At 37.8% G+C, this 17,169-nt stretch overlaps 1 protein-coding gene across 1 annotated transcript; it reads right to left on the bottom strand.

Annotated features, from left to right (window-relative positions):
• Positions 1–328: 328 nt before the first annotated feature.
• On the bottom strand, positions 329–15,786 carry LOC117315727 (fumarylacetoacetase-like). Its single transcript, XM_033870078.1, has 12 exons — positions 15,624–15,786; positions 14,351–14,461; positions 13,633–13,754; positions 12,038–12,087; positions 9,038–9,128; positions 8,764–8,861; positions 8,091–8,243; positions 7,123–7,329; positions 6,451–6,497; positions 4,577–4,678; positions 2,656–2,773; positions 329–1,147 (listed from the first exon to the last, which is right to left on the bottom strand). The coding sequence occupies exons 1-12, from the start codon at positions 15,708–15,710 to the stop codon at positions 1,071–1,073; spliced, it is 1,263 nt and encodes a 420-aa protein (XP_033725969.1). The 5' UTR covers positions 15,711–15,786; the 3' UTR covers positions 329–1,070.
• Between the last annotated feature and the right edge of the window lie 1,383 nt (positions 15,787–17,169).

Raw genomic sequence — 17,169 nt, 5'->3', positions numbered from 1 at the left:
CCTTTACACTTGTGACACCCACCCCTGACCTTTACACTTGTGACACCCACCACTGACCTTTACACTTGTGATACCCACCTCTGACCTTTACACTTGTGACACCCACCTCTGACCTTTTAACTTGTGACACCCACCCCTGACCTTTACACTTGTGACACCTACACCCGACCTTTACACTCACACCCGAGCATTTCACTCATGAGCGACACACTTGACCTGTACCCCTGTGATATACCAAAGATACTGGACACTTTGTGTTTTTATTGAAGCTGCATTGTCATCATGAAAATTTCCACCTCAAAAAGCTGATAAATAAGTCAACAAGAGATAAAGATTGCTTGATTTATTCCCCATGGTAGTATAACATGATACATCAACGTGATCATCACAAACATACACTCCCGTACCAATAAACACTCACACCCCGGTCTCTATACTCAGGAAGGAGTGTCGACTCAGACCTTCGTGATGTGATCTGTGTCAATGATTTTGTTCTACATGTAAGAGTTTTATTTTACCTAGGCGTCCATCCCAGATCGACAACAGCCCATTATATAGGCAATGTCATTAACACACATTCTATGGAGAAGCTGTTTTCAAATTAACTATATATATTGCATGAAAGCAAAACAGTTACTATAAATTTAACAGTGAAGAATCTGATCTGCTTACAGTTAACAATATAAATCAACTTCTAAGATGACAGGAATGTTAAATTCAGAAATACAGATTGGCAGAGATAGCATATGATCTGTAGAAATATATGTAATAATAGGAAGAAAGAAAAGGGTTCTTCCCACTAGCAAGATTGTAATAAAAATATCCAAATTTGATATGTATTATGTAATCTGTGGCAGGACAGATTTTCATGTTCCAAGGTAGAAAGACTCGAGCGCCACATTACGAAGAACTGCCATAGTACACAGGATCTCCACAGTTTAGAGGACTGCCACAATACATGTACACAGGACCGCCGCCTTACAAACACCAGGACCGCCGCCTTACAAACACGATGACTAACACTCCTAGGTTTTAACAAGATCATATCCTCCAATTGATTATACTAATAATCACATGTCCAGTGCCGGTAGGACTTTCCCAGTACATGTGCCAAAGCCAACTCGTACTCCGTCATTCTCACACCATCCTATAAAACAACAAAAAAATTTAAAAAATGAATTAATATCAATCAGATGAGCTTTGGGAGCAGCATTCCAAAATTAAAATCAGTTTTAAGGCCCGGTATCTTTATATAGACTGATGAGAAAAGGAAAAAAATAGTGTCTTTGAGCCTCCCAACTCAGGTCGGAGGTTGAGAGTAGTCTGAATAACTGTCCTGTAATAACTTGGTATTTACTACTCCTATAACATAAGAGGCCGCTGGTCGGCTCTTTTTCTATCGGATATTATTTTGCCGACTGGTCATGATCATTACAACGATGTCTACGTATCATGTATGCAATATATATCCCATATGTATGTCACAGACACAAATATATAGTATAATACGGTGTATAACACACAAAATACATGCCCATGTCGTTGTAGCACTTTTCTAGTCGTTTTTAAAAATGGCTGCCTAAAGGTTGATACAAAATAGTTTTCGTTATTTCAAACGGAACGAAATGATACGGACTTTGTTGTATTCCGCTTGTAGGACATAGGTTGTAATCCATTTTTGTATTAACCGGCAAATCACGTGGTATTTTTACTATCACTATACGGCAGTATTGTCTGCTTGCGCTCTGCTCCGCTTCGGAAGAAGAAAACTTCATAATATGTGTTTGTTACGAAATTATTCTCATTTAATCATTGGATTATGGAAAGAAATATATATTGGACACCGTTGATCATTTAAATGTAAGTTGACCCGCTATATTTTTGCAATAAACGAACTTTGAAAATTTCATCGTCAGCATCGGGAAAATCAGCTATGGGCAGTTAGAGGTTACACGGCGCTAGTCAAAAGTATCCTGCCGTGTAAAACCTCTAACATTGTTGGAGTAGGTATTTACCTGACATAATGACTTCATCACTGTCTTGTAAGAACTTGGTATTTACCTGACATGATGACGTCATCACTGTCCAGTAACAATTGGTATTTACCTGACATGATGACTTCATCACTGTCCTGTAACAATTGGTATTTACCTGACATGATGACGTCATCACTGTCCAGTAACAACTTGGTATTTACCTGACATAATGACTTCATCACTGTCCTGTAACAATTGGTATTTACCTGACATAATGACTTCATCACTGTCCTGTAACAACTTGGTATTTACCTGACATGATGACGTCATCACTGTCCAGTAACAACTTGGTATTTACCTGACATGATGACGTCATCACTGTCCTGTAACAACTTGGTATTTACCTGACATGATGACTTCATCACTGTCCTGTAAGAACTTGGTATTTACCTGACATGATGACTTCATCACTGTCCTGTAAGAACTTGGTATTTACCTGACATGATGACGTCATCACTGTCCTGTAAGAACTTGGTATTTACCTGACATGATGACTTCATCACTGTCCTGTAAGAACTTGGTATTTACCTGACATGATGACGTCATCACTGTCCAGTAACAATTGGTATTTACCTGACATGATGACGTCATCACTGTCCTGTAAGAACTTGGTATTTACCTGACATGATGACTTCATCACTGTCCTGTAAGAACTTGCGAGTGAGTCCACCACCTAAATCTATTGGTTTGGTGCCCTTCCAACACAGCTCCAACATACTGCCAAATGAGTCTGGTGTCTGTAACACAAAACATTTCCATATGTTAATATATGTCAACAAAAACAGGATCTTGTTGTAATAGGGGTGTAACATAATTCCCCAGACTACCGAAGTAGTCACTTATGAAGCTGACAGAAGCCAGAACATTATTTCTTAATTTAAAATCACCTTAACACCAAATTTTCGAGATTGGACCTCTATTTCCACCAATCAGAAGCCAGCAAATGGCGCCATTTTTTGAAAATCTAGAAATGGACATCACTTTTATTGTCACTCTGATATACCAAAGGGATTGAGCCATATAGCAAATACATATAAGGCCCTGAAAATTAAAGGGATAGGGCCACGCATGAAACAGCAAATATATATAAGGCCCTGAAAATTAAAGGCATAGCCCCACGAAACAGTGAATACACATAAGGCCCTAAAAATAAAGGAAATGAATAAATAATTAGTCTGAGCCACTAAACAATACGTATAGTGGCCTGAAAAATTACAAAAAATAAAAGCAGGGTGGGAAAACCTGTTTATGTCTGATAAGTATAACAGGAATCGTAATTCAGCAACATGCATTTTAGCATACATATGTACACATGTTATTTTGTGATAGGGTCAATTTTGACCTTTCATATGCATGGTTCTAGCTACCCTTTCATTATGATTGGATATGATATCTAAATTTCAACCAATCAGAAACTATCGTAGTTATGGTAGCCAATTTGTTGACAAGTTTTCTTTATTTGATGTTAGAGTGTGTTCTATACTGATACTTTCCATGAAGTTTTATTTCAATAAGTAAGACAGAATAAAGGCATTTTAATTTTAATATGGCACTAAAATTTTTTTATCAAATGCCACAAAATGGCAGCTATTTTCTTAATGAGAAGTTTGCGAAACATCCTAAGAAAGAGCGATAGAAATCTCAACTGTCAAAATATAACCTGGCTGTCTATCAGCCATTTTGTTTTCTCGATCAGAATCAAAATTGAATGGGCACAACTAGTACATGTGAAGTGTAAGAAATATCCCTCCAGTACCTCTCAAGAAATAGCAGTAATAAGGAATGTTTACAGATGGCTGACGGAACGGTCATACAAAGATGTCGTATTGATCTAACTTGGGACATTCTGAAGGTGGTCGTATTGATCTAACTTGGACGTTCCGAAGGTCGTCGTATTGATCTAACTTGGACGTTCCGAAGGTCGTCGTATTGATCTAACTTGGACGTTCCGAAGGTCGTCGTATTGATCTAACTTGGACATTCCGGAGGTCGTCGTATTGATCTAACTTGGACCGTCAGGAGGTCGTCGTATTGATCTAACTTGGACCGTCAGGAGGTCGTCGTATTGATCTAACTTGGACCGTCAGGAGGTCGTCGTATTGATCTAACTTGGACCGTCAGGAGGTCGTCGTATTGATCTAGCTTGGACCGTCAGGAGGTCGTCGTATTGATCTAACTTGGACGTCAGGAGGTCGTCGTATTGATCTAACTTGGACATTCCGGAGGTCGTCGTATTGATCTAACTTGGACCGTCAGGAGGTCGTCGTATTGATCTAACTTGGACCGTCAGGAGGTCGTCGTATTGATCTAACTTGGACGTCAGGAGGTCGTCGTAATGATCTAACTTGGACTTCAGGAGGTCGTTGTATTGATCTAACTTGGACGTCAGGAGGTCGTCGTATTGATCTAACTTGGACGTTCCGAAGGTCTTTGTATTGATCTAACTTGGACCGTCAGGAGGTCGTTGTATTGATCTAACTGGGAAGTTCCGGAGGTTGTTGTACACTATCGTTATATAACTCAGGCTGTTGTATACTGACCTTTCCACTGATGGTTCCCGAAGCCAACAGGTCACCAGGATTCGTGTTACAGCCGGTCACTGTGTGATGGACTAACTGCTGTTTCATTGTCCAATACATGTTCTGCAACAACATCAAAATTTCAGTTTTTACTCAAGTTTGATATAAACAAAATTTTGTCTTGTTTCATTTATCAATAACCTTTAAATATAACCAGTACTTCTGACCAAGATAAATAAAAGAACAAGAGGCCCATGGGCCTTAGCGGTCATCTGACAAACATTTACAGCAGGGACACACCCCTCAATCCAGCATCATTACCATAAATTATCTATACGCAGCTAGTTATGCTTCAGATCAAATTCGGTTTTTATCTATTTTGGAAAAAGGAGGAGCAGCATCTTAAAAGCAAAATTTCAGCCAAGTTCACATTTTTGGGCCATGTCCCTCTGTCCCCATGGGTCGGACCAGCCTCATTTAGGATTGCCCTTCCCCGATGATGTTTCAAACAAAATATGGTTGTAATCAATTAAGGCATTAAGAAGGAGAAGCATTTTTAAGGAAAAATTTGGCTAAGTTCCCCTTTTGGGGCCTCAACCCTCTGTCCCCAGGGGCCCCACAAGCCTCATTTATATAAATTATGATTGCTGTCCCCTTATGATGTTTCACATCAAATTTGGATGTAATCCACTTAAGGGTAAAGGAGGAGTAGGATTTAAAGCAAAATTTCAGCAAAGTTCCCCTTTTTGGGCCCCGCTCCTCTGGCTCTAGGGGTAAGACCAGCCTCATTTATATGAAATATGATTGCCCTCCCCTAATGAGGTTTCACACTAAAGGATAAAATCCACAAAAGGGTAAGGATTTTAAAGCAAATTTCAGCAAAGTTCCCCTTTTTGGGCCCGCCCCTCTGGCCCCAGGGGTCAGACCAGCCTCATTTATGATTGCCCTCCCCCAATGATGTTTCGGATCAAATTTGGAAGTAATCCACCCAAGGGTTAAGGAGGAGTAGCATTTTGAAATAAAAAGTCTTACACACGGCGCACAACGACGGACAGAACACGATGGCTATAGCTAGGTCATCCTGACCCTTCAAGTCAGATGACCTAAAAACATATAATAAAATAGATCTGCATACGATTATCTTGTAACCTTCAGTTGTAAAAAATCTCCCATTGAACTAAGAGAGCTCCTAAATCAAATTAGAAATTCACTGGAAAGATTTTGTTATTTTGCCAGATCTCCATGCATTGATACTAGATTGTTCTCCAGCATATCCTCATATTTCTCTACACTCAACAGAAACATGTTTTTTTCATCATGAAATGTAGGCGGTGTCAATGTAGGCGGTGTCAATTTTGTCACAGAGAGCTGTCCTCCCTTTTTCGTAAATATATGAACACCGGGGGGGTGTCATTTTCACCGAATTTTTCTCAAGTCCATGTGGTGTAGATCATCATTGTCCAGCAATAAGTCATGTGTTATCCTCGGACATTGTGTAGATTGTCGTCCAGCAATAATTCAAATCTTCTAGACCATTGGCAAAAATGGCAGAAAATGTCTAGAATCCAATCCTAAATGCCAGAAGGTACAAAGAAATGAAGAGGTAAAAATGTGCAGTTACTGACTTGTCTCACAAGGGTGGTAGTCTGAGACTCACAGGGGTATTGATATGAGACTCAAAAGGGTGTTGATGCCTGACTCACTTGAGTGTTGATGCTTGATTCACAAGAGTGTTGATGTTCGACTCAAAATGGTGTAAATGGTAGACTTTAAAGGTTTTGATGTTAGACTCATAAGGGTTTTGATATGAGACTCACGAGGGTGGTGATGTGATCGAGATTCACAAGGTTGGTGATGTGAGACTCACAAGGGTGGTGATGTGAGAAATTACTTACCTTGAAGTTACTCCTACAAAGTACATGTGGCTGACTCAGACCTTCACCTGTAACAAAGTCAACCATTCAAATATATACAAAGTATGTATATACACAGCTTCTCATATAAATAGTATATAGATATTTCTACCACAATACGCTGTGTTATTCCACTCTCAAGCCATTGTATAAATGTGCCGACTGTTGGATAAATATATGTTCCTTTGATTGGTCGGGACTCGAACTTTGACCCAAGCTGCAATTGTTATTGATGTCATCAATAAGCGAATGACGTCACATCACCGGGTCCGGACATCACCGGTACTCTTTATTTGCATACGCATAATTATACTTGGCCTCGATTCCTTTTTATTCAAGCCGATATTATTGTGGTAGAAACAGGTCACATGACTTGTGATTGTTGGATATGGAATTTATTTCACATGAGTAAGTTATTTTTTAAAAGTTACTAAAGACATAAGCTTTCTCGTGTCTTTTGTAACTTTTAAAAAATAACTTACTTGTGTGAAATAAATTCCATATCCAATAATCACTCATTGTGTAACCTCTATATATCTAATTATACCGAAAGATGAAAAAAACATAAGGACACACTAAAATGAGCCCTTAAAAGAATGCAGATTTCAAACAAAAATTAGATTTCTACAAGACGGGCACTTTACTGATACTCACACTTAAGCTTGACCTCCAGGTTGATATCATAGCTGTAAGGCTCTTCATGTTGAAGGTACGGTAGAGGGTCAGGAGACTGGGCCATATTTGGAACAGTAAAGGGTTTGAGGGCGTCCATTGACACCACCCAAGGGGAAATTGTTGTACCAAAGTTCTTCCCAAGGAAGGGACCAAGAGGCACATACTCCCACTTTTGTATGTCTCGTGCTGTAACCAGAAAAATATTCAACATTCAAACTGGACATGGTAAGAATAAATTCAGAGTTTACATGGGAATTGAAAAAACTAGAACTATCGTCAGAATAGCAAATTTAACCTCCTGTCAATCTAGATACAATCTATTTACAATAATCATATTTCATAGACTAGCCGATGTTGATGTTGTAGTATAGAGACCACCTTTCATTATACATCCTGTATTTATGAATGCAGAAAATATCATACAGTTTGGGCTGAAAAAATAGCAAGGTTGGGTACAAACCTTAACATCAGGACACTTTTACATGGTGACCCAAACTTGCCAGATGATAGAAATAAAGATATCTTTTACCATGTTCAAAACTTCATAATCAGAACAGGCAGATTTTAAAATTATAATGGGTTTCATATCAAATCTCTCATCTCCCTCTCTCTCTCTCAATCTATCTATCTTTCTCTCTCTCCTTCTCACTCTCTCTCAACTATCATGTATCTATATGAATATTTTTCATCTTTTTTAAAGAGCCTATATTACCATAATGATCATAGTTGATCTTGTTATTTGATCTTAACATTTATTGTTATTGCTATGAGATCAGTAAACTTATTTGTATAGCACATTTGTAAATCACATATGTAGGGAGATGGCTTCAAATAAGAACGTACTCTTGATGCCAGATCCCTGAACTTAAATTGTTGTATATATTGACCCATATGTTGTAAATATTTTGGTAATAAAATACTGTTGAAACCAATCTAGATATACTTACCACTCCAGTCGTTCATCAGCACCATCCCAAAGATGTGGTCCTCTGCATTGTCCATGGTGATTGGTTCACCAAGCTTATTAGCAGGCCCAGTGAAGAAAGCCATCTCCAACTCGAAGTCTAGAAGTCTACATTTGGTGAACACAGGAGGCTTAGCTGCAAAATGTACACAACACTTCAGGTCTACATAGGAGGAATAAGGCAGTTACGTGTTTGTTCTTACATATTTAGCTAACTGTTCTTTATTCTATATTTAGTAAAATCTTTCTATGAAAAGTTCGGTTTAGTTTATTTTGTTTAACGTCCTATATTAACAGCCATGATCATTTTAAGACCTGCCAGGTTTTGGAGATGGAGGAAAGCCGAGTACCAGGAGAAAAGGCCCTGGCCTACGGTCAGTACCTGGCAACTGCCCCACGTAAGTTTCGAACTCGCAATCCAGAGGTGGAGGGCTAGTGATAAACGGTCAGGGACACCTTGACCACTCGGCCACCGTGGCCCTTCTATGAAAGAATTATGTAACGGCCACACAAGATATTAGCCAATACCAATAGAGATCTGGTGATGGAGGGCTAACGACTGAGGATAATATAAACTTTATAAATTGACTGATCTGAATAATACAATTTGTATACTATATAAACTGATTGTAGGTAATACAGACTTAGTTACTTACTGTCATCAGGACGTGTCTGTCCATTAGGGCGTCTGATGTCAGTACCCGATACAACCACTGACGAGGCGCGACCATGGTAACCAACCGGTAAGTGTGTCCTGGACAAAGGAACAGTGGATTTATTAACTGTTTTACCACATTAGGTAATTACTACAAGAGCACTCAATAAAGAGTTGTAATACCAAGATAAATCAAAAACAGGGAAAAAATCTTATAGTGATAATTCTGTTTTAGCTCTACTTGATGAATCACATACAATAATGGGAAAACATACCAGTTTGGCATTAGAGCATTGTCCTCTCCTCGGAACATACAGCCGACATTGAATGCATGGTTTTTGGAAGAGTAGAAGTCTGTGTAATCACCTGTAGAAAACAACATATCAATGATTTAAATATATGTACAATGTTTAAATCACAGGTACAATGTAAACCTATACAGGTACAATGTATACATATACAGGTACAATGTACACCTATACAGGTACAATGCACACCGGTACAGGTACAATGTACACTGGTACAGGTACAATGTACAATGGTACAGGTACAATGTACACCGGTACAGGTACAATGTACACCTGTACAGGTACAATGTACACCTAAACAGGTACAATGTACACCTGTACAGGTACAATGTACACCTATACAGGTACAATGTACACCTTTACATCTATACAGGTACAATGTACATCTATACAGGTACAATGTACACCTATACAGGTACAATGTACACCTGTACATCTATACAGGTACAATGTACACCTGTACATCTATACAGGTACAATGTACACCTGTACAGGTACAATGTACACCTATACAGGTACAATGTACACCTGTACAGGTACAATGTACACCTATACTGTTACAATGTACACCTGTACAGGAACATTGTACAATGCTTCATGGCATTAAAAGTTCAGGGGATCATGAATATCAGGCAGTGGGTGTCCTCACATGTACACATTTATTGAGTAGATAATCAAGCAAGTGTCCAAGTGTCCGAGTAGCCAGCGTTTTATGGGGTATTACCGCTCAAATCATGGGTAAATTCAACCCCTATACAGGAGATGTACCAAAATCAGGGTTTAGAGACGACTTTAATGATTTTCAGTCACTACCCCACGTAATCTGGGGTGATTGACATATACACGTTATTATATATGTTAAAAAGTTTCACTGAAAATAATAAGCCCTAATGTTCAGAAGGAATTGACAAAGAACAGATACTGACTCATAGTGATAACAAGAGGCCCATGGGCCTTAACGGTCACCTGAGATTTGAAGTATTTCAGTTAATCTAATTGACCCTTTTGAGCCCACCCATCAGCCCCTAGGGGTCAGTCAGGGCCAACAGGTGTATACCATTAAGCTGTCATCCAATGCTGATAATGTTAACAAAGTTAGAATGAATTCCAATAGAAATCAAACAAATAATAGTCAAAAATGTGATTTCCCTATATAAACTATAGTAAAATTTACCCCCTCCCCAGGGGCAAACTTGTGACCCCAGGGTCATGAAATTCATAACATTAGTAAAGCACCATAAGATCCTTCCACCTATGAAGAGTATTTAATTCTATCTTAATTGGGTCTTGAAAAGAAGATTTTTAAATTTCAGTCAATTTGACCCTTTTTAGCCCCGCCCATCAGCCCCTTGGGGTCAGTCAGGGCCAACATGTGCATACCATCAAACTGCCATCCACAAACCCAAGCTGAAAATGCTAACCAAATTAGAATGAATTCCAATAGAAATCAAACAAATAATAGTCAAAAATGAGATTTCCCTGTATAAACTATAGTAAAGTTTACCCCCTCCCCAGGGCAAACGTGAGACCCCAGGGTCAGGAAATTCACAATTTTGGCAAAGCACCTTAAGACTCTTCCATCTATGAAGAGTGTTTGATTCCACAATATCTGAGAGTAGAGAAGAAGATTTTTGAAGTTTTAGTCAATTTGACCCTTTTTAGCTCCACCCATCAGCCCCTGGGGGTCAGTCAGTGCCAACATGTGTATACCATCAAACTGCAATCACAAGCTGATAATGTTAACCAAGTTAGAATGAATTCCAATAGAAATCCAACAAACAATAGTCAAATATGTGATTTCCCTATATAAACTATAGTAAAGTTTACCCCCTCCCCAGGGGCAAACATGACACCCCTGGCAGGCCCTGGGTCATGAAATTCACAATTTTGGTAAAGCACCTTAAGGCCCTTCAGTTTATGAAGAGTGTTTGATTCCACCATATCTGAGAGTAGAGAAGAAGATTTTTGAAGCTTAGTCAATTTGACCCTTTTCAGCCTCGCCCATCAGCCCCTGGGGGTCAGTCAGGGTCAACATGCGTATACCACCAATCTGTTTTCCCATGCTGATAATGTTAACCAAGTTTGAAAGAATTCCAATAGAAATCCAACAAATTATAGTCAAAAATGTGATTTCCCTATATAAACTTTAGTAAAGTTTACCCCCTCCCCAGGGGCAAATGTGAAACCCCTGGGTCATGAAATTCACAATTTTGGTAAAGCATCTTAAGACCCTTCCACCTATGAAGAACGCTTGATTCCACCATATCTGAGAGTAGAGAAGAAGATCTTTGAAGTTTTAGTCAATTTGACCCTTTTTAGCCCCGCCCATCAGCCCCTGGGGGTCAGTCAAGGCCAACATGTGTATACCATCAATCTGTTTTCCTATGCTGATAATGTTAACCAAGTTAATTCCAATAGAAATCCAACAAATTATAGTCAAAAATGTGATTTCCCTATATAAACTATAGTAAAGTTTACCCCCTCCCCAGGGGCAAACGTGTGACCCCTGGGTCATGAAATTCACAATTTTAGTAAAGTATCTTAAGACCCTTCCATCTATGAAGAGTGTTTGATTCCACAATATCTGAGAGTAGAGAAGAAGATTTTTGAAGTTTTAGTCAATTTGACCCTTTTTAGCCCCGCCCCTCAGGCCCCTTGGGGGTGGGGACCATATAATTCACAATTTTAGTTGACCTTTAGCCATAAAAGCTTCCTGCCAAATTTCATTGAATTTGGTTTAGGGGTTTTGGAGAAGAAGTCGAAAATGTAAATTGTTTACGGACGCACGACGCACGACGACGGACAAAAGGCAATTAGAATAGGTCACTTGACACTTAAATGACTGAATAAACAAAAGGCCTAATGGAGCTCACTCAGAGAGAGAGAGTAAAATTTATCATTATCGTAACTTTAAAATTTCTTCTTATTAAGAAGAAATTTTTTTTTCAATAAAATGAGGAAAATTACCTATTTTAGCGGGTAGATGCATCTGAGCTGAGTTCTGGGGAACAAATGCTCTGAAAGTAAAACAGACAATTATTTATCCCTTGAATGCCATGATTTGTAAATATGCAACAATGACTCCAGTCCTAGATTTGTTCAGTACATTTATATCTACAGACTTCTGTCCTAAATTTGTCTCTAATAAGGTACGTGACATCGCATTGTGTCACGTAATCTCATATGAGGTCTGTTCGTGTTTTTCCACATTTGCTACACTTTTATGTTCATTATTCTGTACAGAGTAAGTCGATATCATATAACTTTGACACAAATCTTGGGCCTGACTATAACTCACCTGGTATTTCTTTATGAATCTCAACCTCCAAGTTAATCAGAAGTACTTGATTCCAGGCCTTTTAGTTAATTATCTAGTTTAAAATATTCTTTGAGTATTTTAACAAATTTGCCCCTGTGACCGTGAATATGTGTCAATATAATTTCTTTTCACAAAGTTTGTTGGGCCTCATCCCAGGATAGATCCAAATTGTACATGTACCTGCCCAGGAGTGTTTTTTTTTCAAATTTGACCAGTGTGACCTTGAATAGTAGTCAAGGTCATTACATTTTACAGATTTGTCTGGCATCATCCCCGGAGCCTATAAGCCATATATCTTGGTTCCAGGCCTTTTAGTTAATCAGAAGAGGTTGTTTAAATATTTCAACAAATTTAACCTCTATGACCTTGAATATGAGTTGAGGTAATTCATTTTTGCAAACTCTCTTCCATCCCAGGAATCTATAAGACAAATTTGATGATTTTAGGCCTTTTGGATGTTTTAACAAATTTGACCCCTGTGACCTTGAATATTGAATAGGGTAATTTCTTTTCGGGAACTTTGTCTAATCCCAGGAACCAACTAGTCATATGTCTAAATTGTTGGCCTTTTACTTAATCAGAAAAAGATGCTTGAATATTTTGACAAATTTGACCCCTGTGATGGCGAATAAAGGTCAAGGTCATTTATTTTTGCAAACTTTGTTAGGCTCTAACCTAGGAACATGGAAATATCTTGATTCTAGGCCTTTCGGATGATCAGAAGTAGTTTGAATGATTGAACAAATTTTACCCGTGTAATCTAGAATAGAGGTCAAGAACATTTCTTTTTACAAAAATTATGGGGTTCGATTCCTACCAGTCAAATATCACGATTTCAGACTTTTTAGTATTTGAAAAGAAATTGCTTTTGGGAAAAAAATTGTTGCTAGATGGACAATGGATGGAAAGACGACAGACAAGACAACGGATGCCGCACCCTGGCATAAGCTGATGTGGCCTTTCGGGCCAGGTGAAGTATAAATGAGACTCCAGAAGCAAATATTATAAGTCTAGCATTCTCTGGTATAGAAGTATTTGTTACATTAATCAATGAGGTAAAATAAAAAAAAAGAATATAAAAACTGGTTGACACAGTCAGGAAACTGCTCTGTGGTGTGAAGAGATCCCCTCCACCTAAAAAGGAAAAGTGATTCTCATCCACTTTGAGCAACTCCTCCATGGTACTGCCTACCCCAAGTGACACCATGTGATCCCCCAACATGCTAAAATATAGTGTCAATACCTGTCCCTAAGACTACTGTTGTCCCGAAGGATAGGTTCATCTGCAGACAACAGTTTCTGTAACGTGGCTCTAGCTTCCTTCCATGCTGAACGACCAAGGCTCATAAAAGCATTTAATGTTGTCTGAAAGAAAAGTGAGACAAAAACATCAATTATTGTTAAAAGTTTGTAATTCAGTTAGAAAAAAGAGTAGTCAGAAGACAACATAGCTTGCTGAGCGGGTCGACACTAGTTTTAAAATTAGGTCAAAGGTCACAGTCAAGGTCAGCAGGTCTGTAAATGTAGTATCAATTGAAAGGTTCTTTCAAAAGGAAAATACATCAAATTTATGTGAGCCCTATCTTGTACCGTTAACATACATTGGCCAAGGTTAAAGTTTCTTAGAAATAGGTCAAAGGTCACAATCAAGGTCACCAGGTCTACAAATGTGATTCCAATGGAAGTAAGCTGCATCCTCATTAGTATTGACATAACACTGTTTAACCTACTATTTGTAGCTGTCTACAGACACTGACGCTAGGGGTAATAGCATTATTAGCTCCACTGGATTTCGTCCCAGTGAACTAAAAATTAAAATTTGTTTTATTCTACAATAGATCTACACAAACATGCTGTGTCTTGCTTTCAAAATGGCAAAAAATTGAAATAGGTACACTGGTACAGTACTTGTTTAAAATTCTTCAGTTTTAAACACTGACATTAGGTAGTCCATTAATTACCTCATCAAACACAGACTGCTGATTCCGAAGTGCAGGGCCATCAAACAGGTTCTTCACAACACTGAGGTCCAAAATCTGATCACCTATAGCCACACCAATCCTGTGTGTCAACTGGAAAAAATGTGTGACAGTTACAAGACTCTACTAGAGTAGATTCTCTGCTAAATATTTTATATATAATAATACTGTACAAAAATAATGTTTATCATCAGTTAAAGTCAAGGTAGGGGAAAACCGCCAGCTTGTGATAGCCTAATATGCAAACTAGTGTATTATCCTCCAGTTGGAGTATGGATTTGCTACATAAAATAGCCAAAATCACTTAAACATAAATTTTTAATTATTTACGATGCATTAAATGGGGCAATGCATTCCTTCATTCGGACATCAGAAATGTGCAAAGTTTCTATTGATAAAATATAGGCCTGAATGAGAATTATATGAGTTTTTGTGCCAACCAGTAATTAAAGTAATGACGAAATGTACAGAAAAATGACGTTTCGTACACAAATACCTTCAGCCTTTGCGGTTAATTAGAACTTCGAGTCAAATTGAGAATTTTTATGATTTTTGAACTTGAAGCACTTAATTTGGTTTCCCTTGAGAGTAAAACTGCCATATTAATTTAAAGATTAAATATAGCTTTTACAACTTGGGAAAAATTCACATTTCCCATTAAGTCTCATACTGGAGACATACACTTTATTCAAATGAATTAAAGGAATGTCCGTTTGATTTACGACAAGGCAAATAATATCTTTATAAAAAATGTTTACTGAAAGTTATTCTACCTTAAAACATTGCATCAATTTTTGGTAATTTCCAACGTTTAACAATTCTTTTTTTTTAATTAATTAATTATTTTTTTTTTTTTTTTTGCATTTGTATGAGTGATTTTGCCTATATTTACTTACAAAGCTTTACATCAAACAGTTGTAAATAGTTATCTCCCCTTTTTACTGTAACGTGTACTGGCATTTGTTTTAGGCCTAAGCCTTAATTAGTCAGTAAGGCCTAGTCCCTAATGCACATTGTCCCTTTTTGTGGCCATGTGACTTATTAAGATTGTCCATTTAGAGGATTAAGTGTACAGTGACCTTAACAGCAAGTATCCACGCTTTTATGTTAACATTGTAAGAGTTTGCGAACATGTGAATCAATGACAATCTAACGGTAAATGGCGTTCGCCGATGGGTCAATTCAGCAGTGGTGGAGGACACACCTCCAAGTCACCTAAGATGGTGAATTTCCACTCCTCACAAGTTTTACTTACATTAGATGGTGTAGAAAATATTCCATAAGGAAGATTCTGTATGGGGAAGTCACTGTCAGGACTAACAGACACGAAAGACATCGTCATTTGGTAAATTACAGAGACAGCACCGGTGACCTGGTTGGAAATGCTTACAGTAATAAAGGGCAAGTTTGATTTACACACCCCGACTGTGACAGCCGTTTTCACCTGCTCGGGATTCGTTTTGCCAGAACCACAGAGAAAATCAAACTTCTCTCATGTTGGATGTGTTCCCAACAATTCATCTAAGATCAATCCATTTAATTTGTATGAACCGCCGCGATTACGACCATTTTCCGTTTCAAAACAATGCGTTTTTTTGGCTAATTTCTTAGGTTGGTTCGGGTGATTTAATCTAGCTATCGGTTCATGCAAATCAAACTCGCCCAGAGACCAAGTCAAGAAATGGCTAAGAGCCAGGCTGTGATTGGATAGAAATTTGTGGTAAGATAGTTGATAGGATCGGACAGAAAATTTACAGGATCGGGCAGGATCACATATTGTTTAGGCTATAGCGGTATACAAAACTCCTAATTATTATTCATCTATTTTTAGAATAGACCGGTCTATTCCACGTTGCGTCACTTCCATCGTTCCCAAATTAATGATCCAGTTCAAATGAGAGCAGTTTTTTCTTCATTTTTCATGTTCCATCTTTTTAGATACAAGATACAAGAATTTTTATTTAACGTCGCATATTTAAACCAGTGAACATTAGCGCTGTAGCGCTATTCTTGCGACAAATATGAGATACAATAACAAGTATAAACATAATACTTAGAAATGAATGGAATATCTTCTAGTTAAGATATACATGTAGCATACAGGAAGCACAGAAGTAACAAACAGCTAAAATAAAAATATAGCAATACACAAAAATCACAGAGGGCATATCAAAGTAATGTAACAAACGAGTTACAGGCAAGCATACAAGATACAACAAACAAAGCAGCATATTATGTAGTTAATTATCACAGAATAAGTATAATGTTTAAAAGATTTTATATAAATCCCATAAGTTTCATAATATAGAAATAATTTTGAAACCTGCATATCACACAGGTATTACTAACGAAACCAGGTTAAACTATACTTTATTCAATAATACATGGCAATATAATATATACAATATAATTTCAAAAAGGATTCAGTGATAAGTACTTATGTAAATCTGTCTCCTTGTAGACATAAAGTAGTTATGGAACAGTACTGGCAATACTATTTGGATATATATCATAGAGCATTTAATTATATTTTAACATGTGCATGGAATATAAAGAGAAAGGGTGCAGGGGATTGAAAGGGGCTGAGGATAATGCTTACGGTGAAGGTAGGACAAGCGCAGATTTATTCATCGAATTCCGTATTGGGTCTGTGCATATTGTATGAAGTAACTAATTATTAGTACATTAACTAATTATTTAAGCATTGAACGGCTTTCAGTTGGCATTCATAGTCAATATGAATGCCAACTGGACAGAGGCAAATTCCATGAAGCGCACTAGCGCTTCTTGTTGAATTTGCC

The sequence above is a fragment of the Pecten maximus genome, chromosome 17, assembly GCF_902652985.1.
Source record: "Pecten maximus chromosome 17, xPecMax1.1, whole genome shotgun sequence".
In the NCBI taxonomy this organism is placed as follows: domain Eukaryota; kingdom Metazoa; phylum Mollusca; class Bivalvia; order Pectinida; family Pectinidae; genus Pecten; species Pecten maximus.
Note: the sequence above shows the minus strand (reverse complement) of the source record. Positions and strands in the feature narration are given on the sequence as shown.

Coding starts and splice junctions, on each gene's coding strand:
- LOC117315727 (XM_033870078.1), bottom strand. CDS start 15,710: ATGACGATGTCTTTCGTGTCTGTTAGTCCTGACAGTGACTTCCCCATA. Junction 14,462..15,623: donor TATTTTCTACACCATCTAAT/GTAAGTAAAACT, acceptor CATTTTTTCCAG/TTGACACACAGGATTGGTGT. Junction 7,330..8,090: donor GCTGATGAACGACTGGAGTG/GTAAGTATATCT, acceptor TTCTGGTTACAG/CACGAGACATACAAAAGTGG.